Genomic DNA, 22,578 nt, shown 5'->3' on the forward strand with positions numbered 1-22,578 from the left:
ATTGTTGCTCAAATTTATCATTATAATTATATGGAATAGCAGTGTTTATTAAACAGCATTTAATAGAAAAATATGTGAAGCTATCAGGTGGGAAATGTTCATGACAAATTTACTTATTGTGAAGTTTTTCCAGTTCAATTGTAAATAAAATTTTGCCCTTCAAAATTATTGCTAGAAGAATATTTTATAACTATGTAAATGTTTTGACAATTTAAACTATTGAAGTAAATCAAAATTAGGAATGTCAAACCTTATTCCAATTTTAAAGTTAATTGATTAAATTTTCTTTTCATTAATCATTATAATTAGGTATTTATATAGGTACTTTTCTATTTTATAGAGATACAATTAAAAATTATATACTAATAAATCAAGTGTTATAAAAATTAGACACCTATATGATTAGCATCAAATTTTTTTCTATATTTTAAATAAAGAAAATCAATTATTATTATTATATTTTTTAATTTCTCTTCTCTCATCTTTTGGAAAGCGATAAAGTTCGTCTTCGATTTACGACAATTTACATATTGACACTTTCCGCCAGACATTTTTCAATTGATTTAATAGACGCGATATAATAAAAATGACTTGGTCATAAAACCACTAATCGCGGTAACAGAAAATTTTCCACTGACACTAGTTTGACAGACAACAGTAAATGTGACAATACTGACAATTAATGATATCGGATTTTGAACGGCAGTAGTTATGTGGTACTGTGGTAATTATTGCAGCTTTGACATAGTCTTGTCTTAAATAACGTAACCGCTTTCGTCGTTTTAAAAAAACATTTCTTGATTTCTTCTAAATTGAAACTCTGACTTGATAAATGGGACAAGTGATAACAATATTACTTTATCATTAATCGTTATACCGGTAACGTTTAGAGTTTAGACTTGACGACTACGTGAAACGCGTCTCAATAAAGATTAAAAATGTTTCGTGGCTACTCGTTGGTCGTACGTAGGTACTAAGTACTCGATACATAAATATTAAATACGTTAAATCAATAAATCGTAATAATTATTAATTATTACTGGCTTTACGGACAATTGTAATGTAGTCATCGTGGCTTTGTCGTTTTGAAATAGATATACGCCGTCGCTTTTGAACATGTTTTCAAACTATGCTCGGGGTTCATTACCGTCATTATTATTATTAAAATGAATACATTATTCTGTCCGGAATTACACAATTTGTCTTTCACGCCGACTATGGATTTTCAGTGATGTCTTGACCTAGTCAGTAGTCTTCAAATTCAAAATGACAATTTCCTTGCACGTCGTTATAACGTGCGTGAAGTTGCTCCTGTTGCCATCATAGTGAGTGAAAATCCAATGTGGGATCATCATTTTTATTCGCCTTCTTAAAAAATTTTGTTTTTTTCATTATTTATCCACAATTATGTTCATTAAATTGTTCTTATTCTGTTTTGACAGTTTTTCAACCGATTTCGAGGTGCATCGCAACTGGCTAGCCACCACGTACAGTCTACCCATATCGCAGTGGTATTCAGCTAAACATTCGGAATGGACAATCGACTATCCACCATTGTTTGCGTGGTTTGAATACTTCTTAGCTCAAATTGCTGCCTTTGTTGATATTGACATGTTGTCGATACACAATCGTAACTATTCGTCAAATGCCACTGTATTCTTTCAACGACTCAGCGTCATTATTACTGATTTTGTGTTTTATTATGGATCTCGAAAGTAAATATCATTCAAATTGAATGACAATGTTTTATGTTTTTAGCTATTAAATTCTTATTGTATGTTAAGATATTATTTCATTTTATTAAGTCTAATAGTATATTTTTTTCTATTGATTGAAATTAAATTATAAATATTAGTATTTACATAGAATATAATATTATTCAAATTTAAGAAGTACCCAATATAAACAATAAAAATGTATTTTAAAATTTCCTCTCAAATTTCCTATTTTAGATTTATTTATTGTTGTCCTAAATATTTTCAATAATTACTTTATGAATATTTATTGTAAACATAACATTTTAATTAATTTTTGTTTTTAGGTATACATAACTTAAATTCTCATATACCTAACCCACAATGTATTGTATTAAATGAAACAATAGCTTGTTAAGTAAACTAGTATAAAACTATGAGTTGTTTTTTATTAGTTATTTAAATTTGAAAATGTAAATAATAACATTTCTTTAACAACTAAAATAATTTAATAGTTTTTAACTAGTAATATATAATGGAATAATGTGATGGATAAACATTTTCAAAACATCTGATATACTATATAATAAGTATGAAATTTATATTATTTTTAGATGTGCTCAGTCAATTGCATTACTTGTGAAATCAACAAAGACTAAAAAGAAAAAACCTATGGATGAAAGTAAAATTTCTGTTTTTGTCATTGAACTCTTGTTAATAGCTAATGTAACATTATTGCTCATTGACCAAATACACTTTCAGTACAATGGCTTTCTTTTCGGTATCTTACTTATATCAATATCTCACATTTTAAAGGTAAAAAATATTACTTTTAAATTATAGTTTCAATTTCTAATAGATTGTATTATTTTGGTTTATGTTGTTGCTTTTTCTAGGGTGAAAACTATCGAGGTGCATTTTGGTTTACGGTTTTGTTAAATTTCAAACATATTTATTTATACTTGGCACCAGCATTTTTTGTTTACTTATTAAGACACTTTTGTCTTCAAAAAAATATACAATTTGCATTGAAAAGACTTATAAAATTAGGTTTAATTGTTCTCGGTGTATCCAGTATCTCATTTGGCCCTTTTATATTCAATGGTCAAATTTTACAGGTATTATTAGAATATTAACTATATATAAATCTTAATTCTAATAATTTAATTTATTTTTTAGGTTTTTAAACAGTTATTTCCATTCAAACGAGGTTTATCACATGCTTATTGGGCACCAAATTTTTGGGCTTTGTATAATACAGCTGATATTGGTGCTAAAATTACATGTATTTATAAATTCAATTTTTTGATATTAATTTTTATATTCCTATACTGATTTTCTAATTGAGAATTTTTTCAGATAAAGACTACGATTTAATAAAAAACAATAATTCAGCATCAATGACGAGAGGTTTAGTTCAAGAATTCGAACATACTGTTTTTCCATCAATAACTCCTCAGATTACTTTTATTTTAACAATAATTTTTATGTTGGTAAGTTTTGGGTTATTTCTTGTTTTTTCTAAACTTAAAAAGTAAACATTTTTCTGTAGAAATATACTCTGTTTAAAATGAGATCATTACTGGGTGGCTAAGTTGTGCGCATGAGTGAGTGTGGCTCACTACACGGTAGTATAATAGTACAGATAGTTACTTCGACCAAACAGAGGTTATTTGATCTTTGCCTGCCAAAAATTGTTTGCTGTCTGGTACTGATCTTATCTTCAGCAGATTATAGTTATACTTAAATTAAATTTCTATTATAAAGAAAGTTTTAACTATCAATGGTCAAATGGTGTATAATGTGTTTATAATACACTTTAATAAATAATAATAAACTATAGATGATGGTTAAGATTCTATTGATTCTAATATTCTATTTTTGATTTTTTTGTTTATAAGATATATATTGACCATTGCATTTATTAAAATATTGATTTGTCATTTTCAGCCATGTTTATATAAACTTTGGAAATCCAATAGAAATCCAATTGATTTTGTCCGATGCCTTGTGTTGTGTGGTTTGACTTCATTTATGTTTGGTTGGCATGTTCACGAGAAAGCATTATTGCTAGCTGTCATACCATTAACGTAAGCCATTCAATGTTTCTTTTTATCTAATACTTAAATAGATACATGTTTATTTTTATTTACAGACTTCTAGTATTTTCCTCTACAAATGATTGTTCCATGTTTACAATGCTATCAACCATATCTACATATTCTGTTTTTCCATTATTGTTTAAACCATTTGAATTCATTACTAAATCACTATTACTTTTAGTTAATGTTTCATTTTTGTATAATACTGGTAAATTTAAATCATTGAATCGTATAGAAAAATTGTATTTAATAAGTCTAGGACCATTGTTGTTATTGACCGAGGTTGGATGGATGGTTTTAAGGTTTGATCAAAGATATCCATTTCTCCCATTGATGCTTACTTCATTCCATAATAGTATAGGTGTTTTTTATTGTTGGATAAAGTACTACTTATATTATATTTGGCAATAAATTATATAATTTTAATAATTTACATGTGTGCTGTAAAGAAAGAGGGCATTTTATAAATAAGGATTTATCAATATTTGATTAAGAAATGTGTTAAAATTTTTCAATAATGTGATTATAAAGTTCAAATCTATTGTTCTTATGTTTATTATTTAACTAAAAATATATTTATACATGTTATTGTGGTATTGCACATTTGCACAGTAGAAAATTACTTACATTTTCATAAATTCATGTTTATATTTTTCTCTATTTTGTTAACTACTATGTAAACATATAAAATACAAAACAATACTAGTTATTAAGTAATTGTAAATTATTTAGCTGTTAATAAATTAGTACTATTTTAATTTTAACAAAAAAACCCACATACGACATACCAAGCCTTATATAGTTATATGTATTGTAAAAAATGTGTGACATTCATGAATTCTGCTTGAATATAATTAGATTTTCATCTATGATTGTTCTATATATAGGTATATAATACATATATGTATGAAGGTATAATAAATAATTATACAATATACATATGAATTGTGAATGTAAAATGGCTATCGCCTGTTCCTATCTAATATAAAGAGCCAGCTATACCTACATATACAAATTATACTATACATCTGCATAATGCATAAAGATGAATGACATAAAATGTCATTTAAGGTGTAAATTATTAATCATTCGTCGGCAAAGATTCGTAACATTCTGGGTGACGGATAATAATACGTTCGTGTACGCTGGGAATTCTAAAATAAACCACAGATATACTCCTAATGTAATAATAAATTCCTACGGCGAGTGCGTTAATATTTTTGACACACTTTTGAAAGCCTCCCCCCACCACCGACCCGTCAGTTAGGATCAAATGGTCTTTTTCGTCGTCTTCTCGTTATTACCATTATTATTATCGTTTTTTTTCCTACCGCGTTTTCCATACGCAAAACATTATGATATCTATATCTAGTATGCACGTATTTATATACGATACAACTGGAAAATGCCAAAAATATCCCGGATAGATTTCCTGTCCGCGAGCTCCGGTTTGGTGGGGACGAGCTTAATTGCCGATCTCGAATCCGAACGGCGAACAGTCGTCCGGAGACGTTAGTGGGACCTCCGTCGCGTTATACATATATTATATTTTTGTAAGTACACCATCCATACATAATATAAATTATAACACAATACTATAACTTACTGTACTCTAAATTTCGTTGATGTATCGTTGTAAATGCGTCCGCCAGACGCTTAATAATGAAATCTACTTGTTAATTTACTATATGTGTATGTATATTCACAAACATCGGGAGATTTCGTGACGGTGTGAAGGTACCCACCAAAAATCACACGTTGGCGTATTCGTGATTCGATCGAGGGTATAGGTGATGAAGGACGACATCAGAAATAAATATAACATTTTCCGATGAAATCGATAACCTAGTGTTCGTTCATCGGGTTAACGTCGTTCCGCCTTTGAATAATATACCTAAAAATATGCGTTTCATGTTGGCTGCTTCAGAATAGAAGAGTTTTTCTGTTTTCGTCCACGCGTCGGAAAACGATATATTTCGATCATATACCATGACCATGTTTAATATCCTTGTTAAATTAGATTGTAGCAGCAGTTTTAAATTTTTCTTGAGTATTTATTCAGACCGTCACTATCGCGAGGGGCCTCAACAGTCACCACATTCATTCGGTGCAGAAAATCTGCAGCGGGACTGTTGGATGCGTATTATGTGTTAGAGAATTTTTTCGCAATGCCCGTGTGAAATTGTCTGCTTTAGTATACCCATATAGTGAAATATTATTAATCATATAGTTTTTTGTTGAGAAAAAAAAATCGTTATTGCTGGTTATTTTAAGGTGATTGGTGTATACTGTTATATTTGATAGGTATTTATTTATGTTTCGATATTGAATCTGATAGATTTCCCGGCGATAGTTTAGAAAACCGATCCGCGAATCGCGCATCCAACTATATAAAATAATGGACCATTAATATGTGTTTTACTATATTATATTACTGTTGAAATCCCGAACGATTTGTCTCTCTGCATAATACTATATACGCACTGGTATACTATGCGCGTTTTATATAAATAGATGCGTTAGGATTTTGTGGGTCGTAAAAAGGCAATGTTGGCAGCCCGAACCGGCAGCAGCTATTAATATCAACGGGATACACTGCCGCCGATCCCTCCCACATATTTTCAGAATTAACGTCTACCGGTCGTTTCTCCGCGAGAAATACATTTTCAAATAAAACCGCTAGGGATAGGGTGAACGAGATACCTACCCATTCCGTAACCTAGTGATTTACACGGGTTTTCATTTGGATTTTATTTGTTTACAGAGACTAGGCCCTAGACACACGCTTAATCATGTCTGACGAAGAAGAAGTGTACACGTAAGTCGTTTTATAAAGTTAAATAATAATATTTCTATTGTAGATGAATATAGTATTATATTAGCAGGTATACAACAGGATGGGTTGGATAATTAAACTGTTTTTGTAATAAGGAATACGTTAGTAAACGATATTCACGAATATAATTGTTTGTCTGGGACCTGAGTTATGATTAAATTCGTTTAACATATTAAATACATCGCATATATTTTATAATTTACGCTAAAGTATTTTAAACAATTTCACTCCCTGAATAATGGGTTGACAAGTTAGTAAATTTGCATTATCTATGTAAAATGAACAGACAGTTATAATAAAACTGTATTTTGCTGTTTAGATCAAGTTTTATTCCAATATACTATTACAAATTGCTATGATCTATTGTAATATTTACACATTTTTCGACGACCTTGTTATTTTATTTACCAGGCTATATTATTATTATTATTTATATGTTTTAAATTACTCGAAAATCACGACGTTCTTAGTATTTATATGGCAGTAAATCGAATTGATTTTTCATATAAAAAGTTGACTTGTGCATGATTGTCCATTTCTAACAAAGTAATAAAATATTTATAAATATTGTGTAGTATAAGCTGCCAATAGAATTAGATAATAGATTCTACATCGATATTTCTATTATACTGTAATTGCGTTCATTGTCTTTAGTGTATACTTATTATTGTTTTTAAATCTATGCATTTTCTATTATCTAAGATAAATTTGTTTTCTCTTACCTAATTTATTACCTTTACTTATATTTTTGTAATAACTCGCACGTGAAAAATAACTTTAAAAATCGTGATAACGTCTGGATAACTACACTTTTTATTAAACAAGTTGATACAATTTTTCTTGTAAACATTCTTTTAAAAACATTTATACAAACTACTATCTTACATATTATAAGTACGGACGTTTTCACAATTTTTTTTATAAATATTATTTTGGAATATTTATGGTTAGTGCAGATATAAGTGATATAAATAGGAAAATTTTTAAATATTATAGGCTTTATCAATGTAATTAGGTACACATAAATATTTTATACATTTTACATTTAACTTACTATTATTTTTCAGTGATTCCGAAGAGGAAACGTAAGTTTCAAAATATTAAATCATTTTTGCGCTTTTAAATTGCTACTGCAAAAGCATTTGAAAAAGATTAGCGAGTAAACATGTAAATGTAGGAGATACAAAAAAAATGTCTGTAGAGAGTAAAGAGTTTGAAAGAACAATTTCAAATGCATTGTACATATATATAAATGTTGAGCTAGAAATGAAGTCTGTGACAAGAACTTAAAATTTATAGCGTTATATAAACGATTTATTAATAAATGTTTGCCAAGGAATTCACTTGCAATTTTAATTTCGATTTTCAGTCACTTGATTTTATTTCATTAGCTTCAACTTGCTTATTTTTGCACGCTTTTCAAAATTGTAAATACGTTATAAGCCAAATGATTTTGTGTATGAGCACCCGAATTGTTTATTTGGCTTATTCCTTATTAATAGAGTGTACAACGTAATGTGGTCGTAATTATTTTTACATTTCATTATAAATATACCTATATATTTAATAATAATTTATATAATATATAAATTCTACAAAATGTTAAATATTTTGTACATTGCACTTTGATTATATAATTATTTATAACTATTTCGTAGTTATATATAGGTAGTTTAAAATGCAATCATATACGATTTCATAGTTAATATAATAGCTATACAAAGTAGCTACTGAAAGAAAGTAAAATTTTTAAATATAAATTAACGTCTGTACACTCTATACATGTTTGTGATATTCTTGGAATTTGTCTAAATCGTCAATTTTTGGCGCAGGCAACCGGAGCCTGAAAAAAGCAAAGAGTAAGTTTACTGCAGTGGGAGTTAAAGTAAAAATATGTACTGAGTTGATTCTAAAGTAGAAAGTAGAAAAGGCTTAGTGCAGACAATCCATACAATAAGCCTTTAGTTTATGCAGTATTTTGTTTAGTAGAAAAATTAGAATGTAGACAAAATGGTATTAATTTTATTAGTTCATTGGAAATTAGAAACTTTAGATTTTTATTCTAAAATATTAGATATAGTAATATTAAGATGTTTTGTATGTTTAGATATAGAACGATTAAAAAACGAAGTTTTACTTGACTAATTTAATATGTTTTTTGAAGTATAAACATACATAAAACTGATTTTGTGTGCAAATTTTTTTAACAATAAATTTTGCGTGTCTTTACTATTTATTCATTTTGCCTGGCTATAGGCCACATGGCATCGTTACTAAAAATTATTTTTATTCTGACAATATATCCTGTTACAGTTAACTGGTGCCAAATTTCAAATGACCCATTTATTAATCACACATTATAAATAACAAGCCCCCCGCAGGGGAAAATAACATCAGTGTCATCAACCCATAAAAAACAATGTATTGATATCGAAACTAATATATATTTTTTCTTTTACTTTTTCTTTTTGCAAACTTTAGTGGAGATGGAGATCCCGAATTCGTTAAGGTAATTGCTCTATTTTCTGTTAATATTTTATGTAATTTCATAAATATTTACATTTTTCCTAGCTGTATTGAATTATTTTTATAATTTACTAATGATTTTTGATTTTAATCAGAGGCAAGAATTAAAATCTTCAGCCTTAGACGAGCAGCTTAAAGAGTACATTCAAGAATGGCGCAAACAGCGGTCAAAGGAAGAAGACGACTTGAAAAAGTTGAAGGAAAAACAGGCCAAGCGCAAGGTTATGCGAGCGGAAGAAGAGAAAAGAATGGCCGAGAGAAAGAAGCAAGAAGAAGAACGCAGACAGAGAGAAGTCGAGGAAAAGAAACAGAAAGACATCGAAGAAAAACGTAAACGCTTAGAAGAGGCCGAGAAAAAACGGCAAGCTATGATGGCTGCTCTTAAGGAACAAACCAACAAATCAAAAGGACCCAACTTCACCATCAGCAAAAAAGAAGGCGTAAGTGTCCAATTCAATCGTTGTCGAGGAACTTGATTTGTTTTCTTACAGTAATGTAATTTGAATTATTTTGTTTAATATTTCATAATATTATATTATAGGCATTGAGTATGACATCTGCCCAACTTGAACGCAACAAAACCAGAGAACAGATCGAAGAAGAAAAGAAAATATCGTTGAGCTTCAGAATCAAACCATTGAACATCGAAGGATTCTCTGTGCAAAAACTCCAATTCAAAGCCACCGAACTCTGGGACCAGATCATCAAGCTGGAAACAGAAAAGTACGATTTGGAGGAAAGACAGAAGAGACAAGATTACGACGTGAGTATTTATCATCTGTAGATGATCAGACGCGTAGCCAGGAATTTCAAAGGGGGGGGGGGTGTTATTAAAAATTAATTGATAAAATTATACATACAAAATTAATAACTTTATGTATACTTTATTAAACGCATTACAAGTGAATAGATAATGCTTTATGAGAAAAAATGTAAATATTATTATTATTAATAAAAAAAATTGTAAATCTATGAGTATATACGACGGCTGAGGGGGGTGTTACTACATCTGTATAACACTCCCCTGGCTACGCGCATGGGTTATATAATATTTTGTATTTTGTATGTATATTTTAAGCTCCCATATATTAGTAGTCGTAATATTTTGGTATCTAATGCAGTAATAATTATTTGCATTTCAGTTGAAAGAGTTGAAAGAACGTCAGAAGCAACAACTCCGCCACAAGGCTTTGAAGAAGGGTCTCGACCCTGAAGCCCTTACCGGCAAATACCCAGTAAGTTTGCATTATATAACATAATGACCGTATATATTTTGTATATTATATGACTCTACTATTTGGTTGTCGTTAGCTTAACATGTTTGTATTCGTTTACTTAGCCCAAGATCCAAGTCGCTTCCAAGTACGAGAGGCGAGTGGATACGAGGTCTTATGATGACAAAAAGAAACTGTTCGAAGGAGTAAGTGTACACGTATATTATATAAACGTATAATCTATACAGAGATGTTAACGAAATAAATAGGGTCTGGAAGAGTTGATAGGCGAAAAGTCCGAGTCTAACTGGAATCGTAAATACGAACAATTCATGAAAAGAAGTAGAAGTACGTAAATATGTAGCGAATTTCGGCATGCTTTTCCCTTACAGCCAAAAAGAACCTGTCATATTTCATAACTGTCCATCAAGAGTAATGCAAAATCTGTATATTCTCTCTCGTTTCCCTACCCAGCCTATTGGCTATTACACCCGATTATATAGATTTCCATGTTTATAACACTTAGTTTTGGCCAAATTTGTGTTTTTTCTTACCTGCATGCACGAACCTTTTCCTATTTTTTGTTTGAATTTTTTAGGGTTATATGGAAACCACTAAAGAATCGATGGAAAAACAATGGACAGAAAAAAGTGACCAATTCGGTGGCCGCGCTAAGGGTAAGTAATAAACCAGCTTTTATATAGTCTGTATATACAATATACTAGAGGTTAATCGTCGTATTATTTAATTTCAAAGTTATTTAGATTTCGTTCTAAAGTTACTTATGACTTATGAGTTATGAATCACTGTAACCGAGTAATTTTGGCCGTGATTATTTTGATTATTCACGCTGCTAAATTCCATCTCACTTTTAAGTGTATGTGTTTACGTATATTAATCACAATATATCGTATAAGATATAAGCTATAAAGATTTTACAGCTTGTTTAAACTGTTCGGTGATTCTCAAAATCGTTATATCTTCAGTTGTTAAATTCCTACGCATATTATTATTTATATTATACGCACATAATATGATACATCATATATTTTCTGTTATATATTTAGCTTGCCAAATTATAGCTGATTTCAAATAAAAATATTATTTGATGTTTATGCAGAAAAGATTTTCTTAGACAATTTTAATTAAGAATTTTTTTCACAATCCTTGATCTATTAATAATTCTAAATACTTTGATTGTTATACAATAATTGATCGTTTACCTAACCTACCTACTGTGTTTATAAAAACAGACATGTAAACATTTACTGTTTACCACTTTCAACTACAAGGTAAAGTCATAACAATATTATTATAGTAGTTTCTCGACGTCTCAACAGTATAATGCAAGCCCGGATTAAGGGGGGCCAAGTGTGTCACGGTCCTAGGACCCATCTTTATTTCCAAAATATATTTTTTTAATTTGTTTAAAAGAGTTCTAAAAAAAATTATTTTAGTGGATATGTAGGTAATTAATAATTATAAAATAAAAATTTTCTTAATTTTATATCATAAAAAATTACTAAATGATAATAAATATTAAATTGATATCCTAATTTCTAATAGTTGATAGCGTAGTAATAATTGATGTTAGATAATCTTGATCTATTTATATGAGATATTACTCAAACATAATAATAAAATGATTTTCCAAAAAATCATTGCAAGAAGTATTTCAAAACATTTTAATTACTCTGATTATATTTAACTATCCCAGTGGCCAATTGTTTGACCTAAAGAACATTTTCCAAGTTAACAAGAACAAAAAATAAAAATAGAGCAAACTAGATTCAAGAAAATTTAACTTCATTAATGATAGTGAACTCAAAAAATGATATTTTGCAATTGATCGATTTTAATGAAACTATACAACAATTTGCCAAAGAAGAAAATTTAAAGCTATAATTCTTTAGTAACAAATACAGCGTTTTTATATATATAAATAAAATATGTGTACAATAAATTATTAATTTATATAGCCTTATAATTGACTTACACATATATGTATGTATATTGTATATTGTATTGTACATAATTATACAACAATATACGGTCTTTACTCTTCAAAATTTAGTAATACAATTTTTTTGAAATTAAAATTTTAAGGGGGCCCGCTAAGTTTATGGTATCCTAGGGCCTAATCGATTCTTAATCCGGGTTTGGTATAATGTAAAGATTTATATGTAAGTAGTAACTAGCTATTGTATATCAGCTATCCACAAAGGATTATAACTAAATTAAATTGTTCGTCTCTCACTTAATTATTGAGAAGTCGAGAATTTACTAGAATTATTCACCTTTTAGTGCTTTTTTTGCCATTCTATGTATTTCACGTTAATTATGAATGAATATGTCCCCTACCATCTAACTTACCTATATATACCTATCTACCTATTTTCATCAATAATTTTACGAAACCAGAAAAAATCGTGTTTCTCTGTTCTAAACGTGTTAGTTAAACTTCTTGCGTGCCGTTTTCGCAGGACGGTTACCGAAATGGTTCGGCGAACGTCCGGGTAAGAAGAAGGATGACCCAGACACACCCGAAGAAGAAGAGCTCAAGAAAAACGAGGAAGACGAAGAACCGTTTGGCCTCGACGACGAAGAAGCTGAAGAAGAAGTAAATATACCTGTGATATTTACTACAATATTAGTTTATGATTGTCTGTTAAATGTTATTTATTAATTCATTGCGATTGTTTTTTATAGGTCGAAGAGGAAGAAGAGGAGGAAGAAGAAGAGGAAGAGGAGGAAGAAGAGGAGGAAGAGGAAGAAGAAGAGGAAGAGGAAGAAGAAGAGGAAGAATAATAACTATAATTCCGCAATTAAAAAATATCTGAAAGACCAATATTTCAAAAAAAAAAAAAATCACGAATGAAATGAATTTAACTTATATACTTCTGCCTCAATGTAAAAAATATATATTAAATGAAAATTGTACCATTTAAATACTGTTTGTTTGTACAGGACAAAAGATTAACAATAAACATTTGAGGATGAAGTTTATAGATTATTAAGTATTTAAGTATAATATATAGGAATTTATTTATATGGACGACAATTGGCGATACTATTGGCGCGGACGGGACATATTATTATTGTCAATCCCGTTATTGTCCTTAATATAATTTATTGAAAAAAAAAACTTGTGAATTTAAACGAGTCGTATTTAATTTAATTTTAAATGTTTTATATAAATTTATTGACTTCTATAGTTGAAGTTTGTTTGATATTTTTAAATTTATAACCGACATTAAAAACGTCTTGTTTAATATTATTATATTATATTTATTTGTGTATATACAATTATACAATCTTATATTATACGTTAAACGTATATATATATATATATAAAAGGGTACCTAAAATACCGTGTTCAGTATCTAAAATTTATATATGAATTTTGGATTTTGTTTAGTGCATTAAAAAAATTAATATATTATTGATGGAAAAAAGTAATTTTATCTCAAACGGTTATAATATATAAAAGTATAATATAATATTATACTTATATCTAATTAGGAATGATGTGAAAATAATGATTATTGAATAGCTACACTGATAATTGCATATAGTTACTCTCTATATATGTATATTATATTTAGTTATTTAAAATTATAATTTTATTGTCTTAATATATTTTCTAAGGCATTGATTAGGGCTTGAAACGTGTGGCTTTACCCGCTTTACGAGTACTCAAAGAGACTATATTTATTAATTAGTTAAGTAATATACTTACCTACATACCTAATAAATCGCTTATGACTTATAAGTTTTAGACATGGTTGTTAGTTTGTTACGAAATAGCATCAAATTAAATAGGACCAAAAGCCTATTAAGCCTAATCGATACACGAAAACCAAACGTAATATTTGATTAATATATTGCAGGAGTTATTAAACGGGCAGTCCCGCAACTTAAATGTAGAAATGGTGGTGGATTCTGAGGCGTAATTATTTCCATCGTAATTATTAAAATGTTGGGATTTTCATCAACGCGATTCCTGTAGTATTTACCGACTTATTAAGTTATATTGGATTTCCAAACCTTTTTAAGTGTACTTTATAACAGTACCTAAAAAAAAAATATTATCAATACAATTTTAGTTATGATAAAACTGACTGTAAAATAAGGAACGATGGATCATCCATTAGCAAACCTCATCACCATGCGTGTGACTTGTGAAAGGTTAGTTTTTCGAATATGGTTATGCAAACGGGAATTGAAAAGATGTGTAGTACCTAAGTTAATAAAAATAAAGTACAAATGAAATAAATTATTTCAATAAAATTAGAATCATAAGTGTAGTTTTACAAAGTCTAATCTAACACCATATTATACTTGTTTTATAATATTTTCAACTCATTTTTTTTTTTTTGTTTAATCACTTAATGTGAGTGAATTAAATTAATTGTTATTATAATAATTGATTTGTTTGATATTTCAGAGGCAAGAATTACATATTAATCAAGCGGAAACCTTTAACGGGCTTTAATTTTACCATGGCTCGGAGAAAAGTTTATAAGTAGTAATGTTTTTGATGCTTAGTTAAACTTATACCGCTAGTTTGGTGGACAAATAAGGTGTCGTGGGCTTATAGCCAAGCATGGTACTCTGGCACTCCTACTTGAAATCTGCAACTTCTAGGATTTTTATTTTTATACTATTATGACTTGTTAGTTATTTAGAAAAATAAGAAGGTAGAAGTTTAAGATTTTTCAGAAGGTTTAAAAAAATTATTTTACAATAAAAAATGTATCACCTATACTTAGTATGAATCATTATAACTAAATAAAAACATCTCTACGGTCTTACTGCAGTTATCTACACCGCGTGGATAACCGTGGCTCTTACCTATACCATGGGTTCATTAAAATAAAATTATACCTTTACAACTCACTAGTCACTATTGTTGAATCCAATACTATTATACATTTATACTAAGTGACTTTTGTGTTTAAAATAAATTAATTTTATTCTTATGCAGTCATGCCTGTTATATAATGGTAACTAAACTGACTACTTATGTCTAAGAGATCTTAAAATTTAACATCGACATTATACTTTTCCTCGAGTTTTGTAATTAGAATGGACTGGCATAATAATTACACAACTATATCATACAAATTGTCTGGAAATCATCATACTTTATAGAAAAAATACTAAATTGTCGTGTATTATATAATAATAATTTTAATAGAATATATTCATATTATATTAGGCACTCCAACGCTGACCTACAAATATTTTTGTACACATTTAGATACCAACAATTAATCTCAAATCATACATGAAATAGTTATTAATATACAGTGTTGTAATAACAGTAGGTTATGAAGGTAAAATGACAATTCGTTCACCGTAATTTAAAATAGTTAATATTTAATATTTTTATAATACGTAATTATACCACAACAATGACTTTTTAAAATTAAAATTTGTTAAACTTCGCACTCTTCTTACGGATCTTGTCTTTTTTCACAGGTTTCCTGCCATTTTTCTTTCTACGGTGTTCTTTAATTATTCTCTGTTTTAGAATGTGTTTGGTGTCTAATTTCAGACGGTGTTCAGATTGCTGTTCCCGCAATTTAGCGTTGTGACGACCCCAACGAGTGTCCAATTTAAACCGGAACACTAAAAGGACAAAATGCAAAGTTAACATAATTAATACATTAGTTGTTAAATTATATGATAACAAGAAAATGGATAAAAAAAAATTGGCAGATTATAATATTTTAGGAATAATTACTATTATTATTATTAATTTAATGGTAATGTTTTCCAGTAAGATTACATTTATTGTACTTACAAGGTGCAATTTTCTTTTGTTCTTCTTCATCATTTCCTTCTGCCGCAGAATTCTTCAATTTTGATTTCTCCTGCCATTTTTCATACCTATCACTTTTGTATGTAATTGGTATCCAATGCCCAGACTCGGATTTGATTTTTTTCACTTGATTTTTTTCAAGACTCTGTTTACTTACATATTTATGACTCACTGGGTCCCATTTACGTTTATTTGAATTTTGTTTAGCTAAAGATTGTTCTGAATCTCCCATTAAATCCAATATTCCTTCACTCGATTTTAAATTATCAACAGCCAATCTGAATAATACAACATGTTAAGTCACACGTTTAAAAAAGTTATAAAATGTTTATTTTTCATTTACTTACCCCTCTTCTGTATAACAATCAGCTGGTTGATATGGTATGAAATGTTCAGACTTAACTGGTTGTTTTGGTTGTTTTGTTTTTTTAAGATTTTTTTTCTTTTTTTGACCAGTTACACGAGGTCTTTGAGTGATAATATCGTTAAATGTTTCTTGAATTTCAGTTTGATTACTCGATGGCAAATCAACTTTTTTCAATCTTACTCCTTCAGGATCACTGAGTTGTTCACGCTTTTTACGATGATAGTTAATAACACTGGGCATATTTCGTTCTCTTAGTAATTTCATCTGAAGTAATGGTATTGAGTTTGTAGACTGGCCCATTTCAAAAACGGTCTACAAAAGAATATGATATTAATATTATTACAAAACTTAGTTGGTATTTAAAATTGGTTTGGATTAATAGGCACTTTTAGTAAAATAGGTCTACAAAAATATTTAAAATATTGTATTAAATATAAATTATATTCATACAAATTAAATGTTGTTTGTTTATCTTAATAAATAGCATACAATATTTGGTAGGTACATTGATAAAAGGGAATAAATGAATAAGTTAATTTTGAATATTTTTTGATCATTGAATTGTAAAAATACTCATTTTACTAACATTTTTTATAAAAATAAAAAAATAATTATTAACTTATCAGTTGTCTTTAATAAACTGTGAAAAATGTAATAAGTAGCAGTGATATTTTACTATGTATGGAAAAAATGGAATAAATAGACTTATTATATATTATAAAATATTATATTTGGTTTTTAGAAAAGTAGTGAATTTTAAGTTATTGAATTTATTCCCTTTTATTGTGCATCATACAATTGCAAACAATAACTTACAGTTTCTGGTCTAAAGTTTTTAATACGGCTAACAAAATCAATACGTCCCATATCTGCTGCAATTATTTTTTGAAACATTGGATGCTCTGCAATAACTGTTAAGTCAATTTTCTTAGCTCTACGAACACTATCAACTGAAGCACCTGGCCTAGACTTGATATAGTTTTTATAACCATTTGTACATGTTTTCAGAGAGTTGATCTAGAATAATATATAAAATATATTATAATCTATATAATAAATAAAGAAATAATATATTATTTGATTAAATATGTACAACATTTAACTTACCACATCAATGGATGATGTATACCAATTTGTCAGTTGTCCTAATTCTTCTTCCAACAACAATTGGGGCACTATACCGAAAAGGCCATCAGTATCATCTTCGGACTTGGGCGTTTCGAGCACAGGACTAAATGGACGGCCCAAAAACAAATGTAAATCTAATAAGTAACACATTTCATCACGTGTCACTAAACTATAGGCTTGACCAACTTTTCCAGCTCGAGCACACCGCCCTATAAAATTATAATGGGCAATGGTTATAATATAATAATAAAAATAAATTTTATATTTGCTGTTTACTTACCAACTCTGTGCACAAATAATTTAGACTTTGCTGGGAATGTGTAGTTAATAACTACATCCAACTGTGGAATATCTATACCACGTGCTGCTATATCAGTTGTTATGAGAGTTTTTACACTGCCAGTCTGAAATTTACTAGCATTTATTTTCCTGGCTGTTGGGTCCAAATCAGAATAAATGAATGTATTTGGTATATCTTGAAAATCCAGAAGCTAAAACATAGATGGACATGAAATATTATTTATGTAACAAGAATATACCTCAAAGATATTGAAATAATTTTTCAAGAGAACTTACTAAATGAATATAATCAACATGATGTTTGGTTGGAGCAAAAATTATAGTCATAGAATCTGGTTTGACCACATACTTCAAAAGGCATAAAAGAGCACCATCTCGTTCTTCAGGTCGTACATTTAGAAATCCTAATCCTAGTGTATCGGGTATTTTTGATTCCACATCCAATCTAAAGTTTAAAAAATTTAAGACTTATACTTAAGACAATGTTAACAACATTCAAAAGGTTAAATGGTTGAATAAAATCAAATTTTTATCAATATTACACTAAGAACAATAAAAATCTTAACCTTATGAGAACAGGATCAGAAAGTCCTGCTCGAGCAAATTGAACTAAAACTTTTGGCAAAGTAGCTGAAAAAAGTAAAGTTTGTCGAGTCTCTGGTAGACGAGCAATAATTTCTGTTAATTGTTCACCGAAACCCATTTCGAAAAGCCTAAAAAACAACAATATATTGGCTATAATATAGTAAATCGATTAAATAAATAGGAAACTGAATTGAGTAACTTACCTATCTGCTTCATCAAAAACAACATATTGAATATATGGCAACTTCAAAGACATTTCTACACATAAATGCAAAAATCGACCCGGAGTAGCTACAATAATATCTGGAGCACTGTGCATTATACTAAACTGGGCCTCCATTGGATCACCTCCTAATATAACGGCTGATTTCAAATTAGTAAACTTTCCTATTTCTTTTAAAAACTTCAATGTCTGAAATCATATTAATTTTATAAATTAATTTTTTTTGTAAATGAACATTACAAAGTTTTGTTCATTTATATTGATATACTATAAATGTATTCACTTACAAAAATCATACAGGCTTTACTATTTAGATTAAAGTAGTAATTTAACGTAATATTATTAGGTACTTAGCCACATTTATTAGTTATTATTATATTAATTTATTTTTTGATGAGAGTTATTATATAAGAACACAGTTATTAATTAATTTTACAAACATCAAGTAATTCAATACATAACATTGATTAACTAATGAATGTTTAAACGTTAATGGAATGATGGAACCACAAAAAAATATTATGGAATACTTCTTTCAAACAATTTAAAGAAGTATCAGGTACATACTATCAAATTAATTTCAAACACATTTAATTCATCGACTTCTAGTGCTATTCAATATATAAGATAAAATACACACATAAAGCTACAAATATAGTTAAATTAGTTAGGTAGTTTTAATTTTTTTTTTTTATAATGTCTATATGTGTTGGATACTAAGGATTTTAAAATATTGTATTCTCCAGTAATTAAAATTAAATTTTTAAAAAATATTACCTGAACAGCAAGTTCTCGAGTTGGTGATAAAATTAAAGCCCGTATTCCTCTGTGTCCATTTACAGTGTGCTGAGTCAATTTTTCAAACATTGGTATCAAAAAACAAGCTGTTTTACCACTACCGGTCCGAGCCATAGCTACAACATCACGGTTTTCCAAAGCAATAGGGATTGTCTAAAAGAAAAACAATAATGTCAAGAAATGCAAATAAATAATGTCAAGAATAACATAGTTTTAAATTTGGCCATACTTTTCTCTGTATAGGAGTGGGTACTTTGTAACCCCTTTTGAGTACTCCTTTTAGCACAGGGAAACTCAATCCCATGGCTTGGAAACCTCCAGATCTTTTGCCAGTTTTTTGTTTGACCTCTGGTTTTAATGTGGCTATATCATTAAAGCCAATTAACGTTTCTTCCTCCATTTTTCCAATCTGAATTCAAATGAAAAAACACATTATATTAAGTAGTTAACAGTTATCATCAAGCTACAATATTAAACGAATATACTCACTCGAATAAAGAAATAATTAAGAAATCACGATCCTCAGAAATATTTTTGGCTATATTCGATATTATAATGATTAATATTACGCTATGGCCTACGAATATTGTTGTTACTTGTTTCCTAAACCACGTGCCCTTTGATAATAATATTATTGATATAGAGCACGAGATTAAGATATCTCAATTCGTGATATAAAGATATCTTAATCTTATATTTATTATCTGTTATCAGTAAATTAATTTGAAGGTGGACCTTATTTGAATAGCACTCATTTTATAAGTCGGTGGTTGGTACTCGTCATATTATAATATAAATATTATCTATTATTGTGCCACACATGAGCCGTAAGCTCATGTAAACATTAGATAAGATGAGATTTGAATTCTAAATTCTTATACATTGACAACTTAACTGACTGTACAGTAGTACAGTACTCAGTAAAACACTTAAAGTACCATGAAACTTACAAAATGCAAAATGCGGATACTAAATAATTATATTTCATTAAATAAACTCTCCAAAGTCTCAGTAATTCTCTTTAAAGCCTAAATGTATTATTAATTTAATTCATATTAATTAATGATCGTGTTTGTATTTTACAATTAGGTAATAGTTAGTAGGTATTTAATATTAATATGTTATAATATATTTACTCATTATTACTTATGTGTAATGAGTTTATATAAAAATTAATCATCTTTAAATTAAATGTTAAACAAATATAATAGTAAAATAAATTATCCTTTGGAATTTCTATGTCACAAACACTGATTAATACTTAATGTATTTTTCAGACTGATGATCAAAAAAAAAAGAAGACTACCTAATTAAGAAAAAGAAATGTGCAATTGTCCATTGTTGAAACATGAAATATCCAACATTGCTGACTGTTGTTACATCTTTATTGATCATAAGATTGTTCCATCTATACATAGTTCGTTCATGGTATGTCCCAGATGAATACTGGCAGTCTTTGGAAATAGCTCATTACGTTACTTTTGGTTATGGATATCGCACTTGGGAATGGATCGTTGGTATAAGAAGTTATATTTCCATCTCATGGATTGTAATACTATATAAAATTTTAAAATATTTCTCACTGGACACGTTACAACTTTTAATATGGAGTCCACGCTTTCTACAAACACTTTTTTCAACATTCTCAGATTATTGTTTTGTGTGCTGGATACAAAAACACGCTAAATGTTCAAATGTATTTTGGCCAGTAGTATGTTATATGTCAAATCCGTTTTTGGCATATTGTTCAACACGTACCTTAGTTAATACATTGGAAACCAACTTGACAACAATTGCATTGTATTACTACCCTTGGTCATTGAAAAATAAAGATGTGAAATTCTTATGGATAGTTGCTCTTGCTTGTATTATACGCCCAACCGCAATAATAGTTTGGTTTCCATTAATTGTGTTTGATTTTTTTGCTCATAAACGTTACACTGTAAATAATCTTATAAGATATATTTGTATTGGTTTGATGTCACTTATATTTTCTATAACGTTAGATTCTTACCTTCACGGTTCTTTTGTTGTTACACAGTGGAATTTTTTGTATTATAATATTATAAAAAAGGTCAATGCTCATTATTCTGTTGAACATTGTTATTGGTATTTTGTCAGTGGACTACCACCAGTGTTGGGACCAATATTTTTTATATTAATTTATTGTTTTATCAAAAAATTAAGGCACATTAATCTTTATGATACTGATTCCAAGTTGGCAATTACAATATTTTGGTCTTTGTCAGTGTTAAGTATGGTTTCTCATAAAGAACAACGATTTCTATTGCCATTGTTTCCAATGATATTCTTTATTACATCTCAACAAATTTCTATAGTTTGTAAAAAGTTTATAAAATTAGGAATTTTTACGATCATATTAAATATCATAATATTAATTTATTTGGGACGGTATCATCAAATAGGGTCTACCAAAGTTATGTCACATTTAGCTGAGATACCTCAAAATTCAACATTATTATTTCTAATGCCATGTCATTCAACTCCACTTTACAGTCACCTTCATTTGAATATAACTACAAGGATCTTAACATGTGAGCCAAATCTTCATGGCATATCAAATTATACTGATGAAGCAGATATATTTTTTGAAAATCCAAAGAAGTGGCTTGAAGAGTCGTATTCAGTTAAAAGTAATAATAGTTTTCCCACTCACATAGTTATGTTTGATAAACTATTAAACAAAGTACAAGGATTTTTAACTAAAGGAAAATATAAAAGTATTTTATCAATATTTCACACTGACTTTCCTTCTGTCAGAACTGGGCATTACATATATGTGTTTTCATGCATTGAATACCCTAATTATATAGTATAATTATTTTAAATTTTGTTTTCAGTAAAATATGAAATTTATTGTTTGATTATATTTTCATTAACAATGTTATCATTTTAGTTCTGTTATAAAAATATTGAAGTTTACATTAATTAATTGAAAATTATAAAATTATGTTAAA

General features: G+C 28.6%; 4 protein-coding genes across 10 annotated transcripts; 3 read left to right on the forward strand and 1 right to left on the reverse strand.

Annotated features, from left to right (window-relative positions):
• The first annotated feature begins 793 nt into the window (after positions 1-793).
• Positions 794-4,318, forward strand: LOC113552144 (probable dolichyl pyrophosphate Glc1Man9GlcNAc2 alpha-1,3-glucosyltransferase). Its single transcript, XM_026954858.1, has 8 exons — positions 794-1,325; positions 1,443-1,715; positions 2,309-2,510; positions 2,591-2,812; positions 2,874-2,979; positions 3,054-3,187; positions 3,645-3,784; positions 3,850-4,318. Exons 1-8 carry the CDS (start codon positions 1,267-1,269, stop codon positions 4,205-4,207), a joined length of 1,494 nt encoding a protein of 497 aa, XP_026810659.1. The 5' UTR covers positions 794-1,266; the 3' UTR covers positions 4,208-4,318.
• Positions 4,319-5,260: 942 nt separating this feature from the next.
• Positions 5,261-13,385, forward strand: LOC113549702 (troponin T-like). 5 transcript variants are annotated; one of them, XM_026951129.1, is made up of 12 exons: positions 5,270-5,349; positions 6,561-6,614; positions 7,700-7,717; positions 8,465-8,491; positions 9,114-9,141; positions 9,254-9,598; positions 9,700-9,921; positions 10,301-10,393; positions 10,498-10,578; positions 10,971-11,049; positions 12,856-12,992; positions 13,082-13,385. In XM_026951129.1, exons 2-12 carry the CDS (start codon positions 6,589-6,591, stop codon positions 13,178-13,180), a joined length of 1,155 nt encoding a protein of 384 aa, XP_026806930.1. In that variant the 5' UTR covers positions 5,270-5,349; positions 6,561-6,588; the 3' UTR covers positions 13,181-13,385. The 5 variants fall into 5 exon arrangements, with proteins under 5 accessions (XP_026806932.1, XP_026806930.1, XP_026806931.1 ...); XM_026951130.1 differs by lacking the exon at positions 10,971-11,049 and adding an exon at positions 10,642-10,720 and having other exon boundaries at positions 5,272-5,349; XM_026951131.1 differs by lacking the exon at positions 8,465-8,491 and having other exon boundaries at positions 5,261-5,349; positions 13,082-13,180.
• A 2,349-nt stretch (positions 13,386-15,734) lies between these two features.
• Positions 15,735-20,251, reverse strand: LOC113548180 (ATP-dependent RNA helicase DDX54-like). Its single transcript, XM_026948918.1, has 12 exons — positions 20,090-20,251; positions 19,830-20,009; positions 19,580-19,753; positions 18,783-18,991; positions 18,561-18,707; positions 18,271-18,439; positions 17,975-18,185; positions 17,674-17,903; positions 17,383-17,583; positions 16,547-16,878; positions 16,182-16,477; positions 15,735-16,006 (listed from the first exon to the last, which is right to left on the reverse strand). Exons 2-12 carry the CDS (start codon positions 19,998-20,000, stop codon positions 15,804-15,806), a joined length of 2,343 nt encoding a protein of 780 aa, XP_026804719.1. The 5' UTR covers positions 20,001-20,009; positions 20,090-20,251; the 3' UTR covers positions 15,735-15,803.
• A 193-nt stretch (positions 20,252-20,444) lies between these two features.
• On the forward strand, positions 20,445-22,513 carry LOC113548181 (GPI mannosyltransferase 3-like). 3 transcript variants are annotated; one of them, XM_026948920.1, is made up of 2 exons: positions 20,445-20,703; positions 20,878-22,513. In XM_026948920.1, exon 2 carries the CDS (start codon positions 20,949-20,951, stop codon positions 22,437-22,439), a length of 1,491 nt encoding a protein of 496 aa, XP_026804721.1. In that variant the 5' UTR covers positions 20,445-20,703; positions 20,878-20,948; the 3' UTR covers positions 22,440-22,513. The 3 variants fall into 3 exon arrangements, with proteins under 3 accessions (XP_026804721.1, XP_026804722.1, XP_026804720.1); XM_026948921.1 differs by having other exon boundaries at positions 20,445-20,699; XM_026948919.1 differs by having other exon boundaries at positions 20,446-20,689.
• The last annotated feature ends 65 nt before the right edge of the window (positions 22,514-22,578 follow it).

The sequence above is a fragment of the Rhopalosiphum maidis genome, chromosome 4 (genome assembly GCF_003676215.2).
Source record: "Rhopalosiphum maidis isolate BTI-1 chromosome 4, ASM367621v3, whole genome shotgun sequence".
Classification (NCBI taxonomy): domain Eukaryota; kingdom Metazoa; phylum Arthropoda; class Insecta; order Hemiptera; family Aphididae; genus Rhopalosiphum; species Rhopalosiphum maidis.

What these genes read in the sequence shown, in the direction of transcription:
- LOC113548180 (XM_026948918.1), bottom strand. Translation starts at nt 20,000, where the DNA reads ATGGAGGAAGAAACGTTAATTGGCTTTAATGATATAGCCACATTAAAA. An exon ending in ATGTTGATTATATTCATTTA is followed by an intron (nt 18,186 to 18,270) that starts GTAAGTTCTCTT and finishes TCTATGTTTTAG; the next exon opens with CTTCTGGATTTTCAAGATAT. An exon ending in AAAACTTTAGACCAGAAACT is followed by an intron (nt 16,879 to 17,382) that starts GTAAGTTATTGT and finishes ATTCTTTTGTAG; the next exon opens with ACCGTTTTTGAAATGGGCCA.
- LOC113552144 (XM_026954858.1), top strand. Translation starts at nt 1,267, where the DNA reads ATGACAATTTCCTTGCACGTCGTTATAACGTGCGTGAAGTTGCTCCTG. An exon ending in CAATATCTCACATTTTAAAG is followed by an intron (nt 2,511 to 2,590) that starts GTAAAAAATATT and finishes TGCTTTTTCTAG; the next exon opens with GGTGAAAACTATCGAGGTGC. An exon ending in TCAATGGTCAAATTTTACAG is followed by an intron (nt 2,813 to 2,873) that starts GTATTATTAGAA and finishes TTTATTTTTTAG; the next exon opens with GTTTTTAAACAGTTATTTCC.
- LOC113548181 (XM_026948920.1), top strand. Translation starts at nt 20,949, where the DNA reads ATGAAATATCCAACATTGCTGACTGTTGTTACATCTTTATTGATCATA.
- LOC113549702 (XM_026951129.1), top strand. Translation starts at nt 6,589, where the DNA reads ATGTCTGACGAAGAAGAAGTGTACAC. An exon ending in CCATCAGCAAAAAAGAAGGC is followed by an intron (nt 9,599 to 9,699) that starts GTAAGTGTCCAA and finishes ATTATATTATAG; the next exon opens with GCATTGAGTATGACATCTGC. An exon ending in AGAAGAGACAAGATTACGAC is followed by an intron (nt 9,922 to 10,300) that starts GTGAGTATTTAT and finishes TTTGCATTTCAG; the next exon opens with TTGAAAGAGTTGAAAGAACG.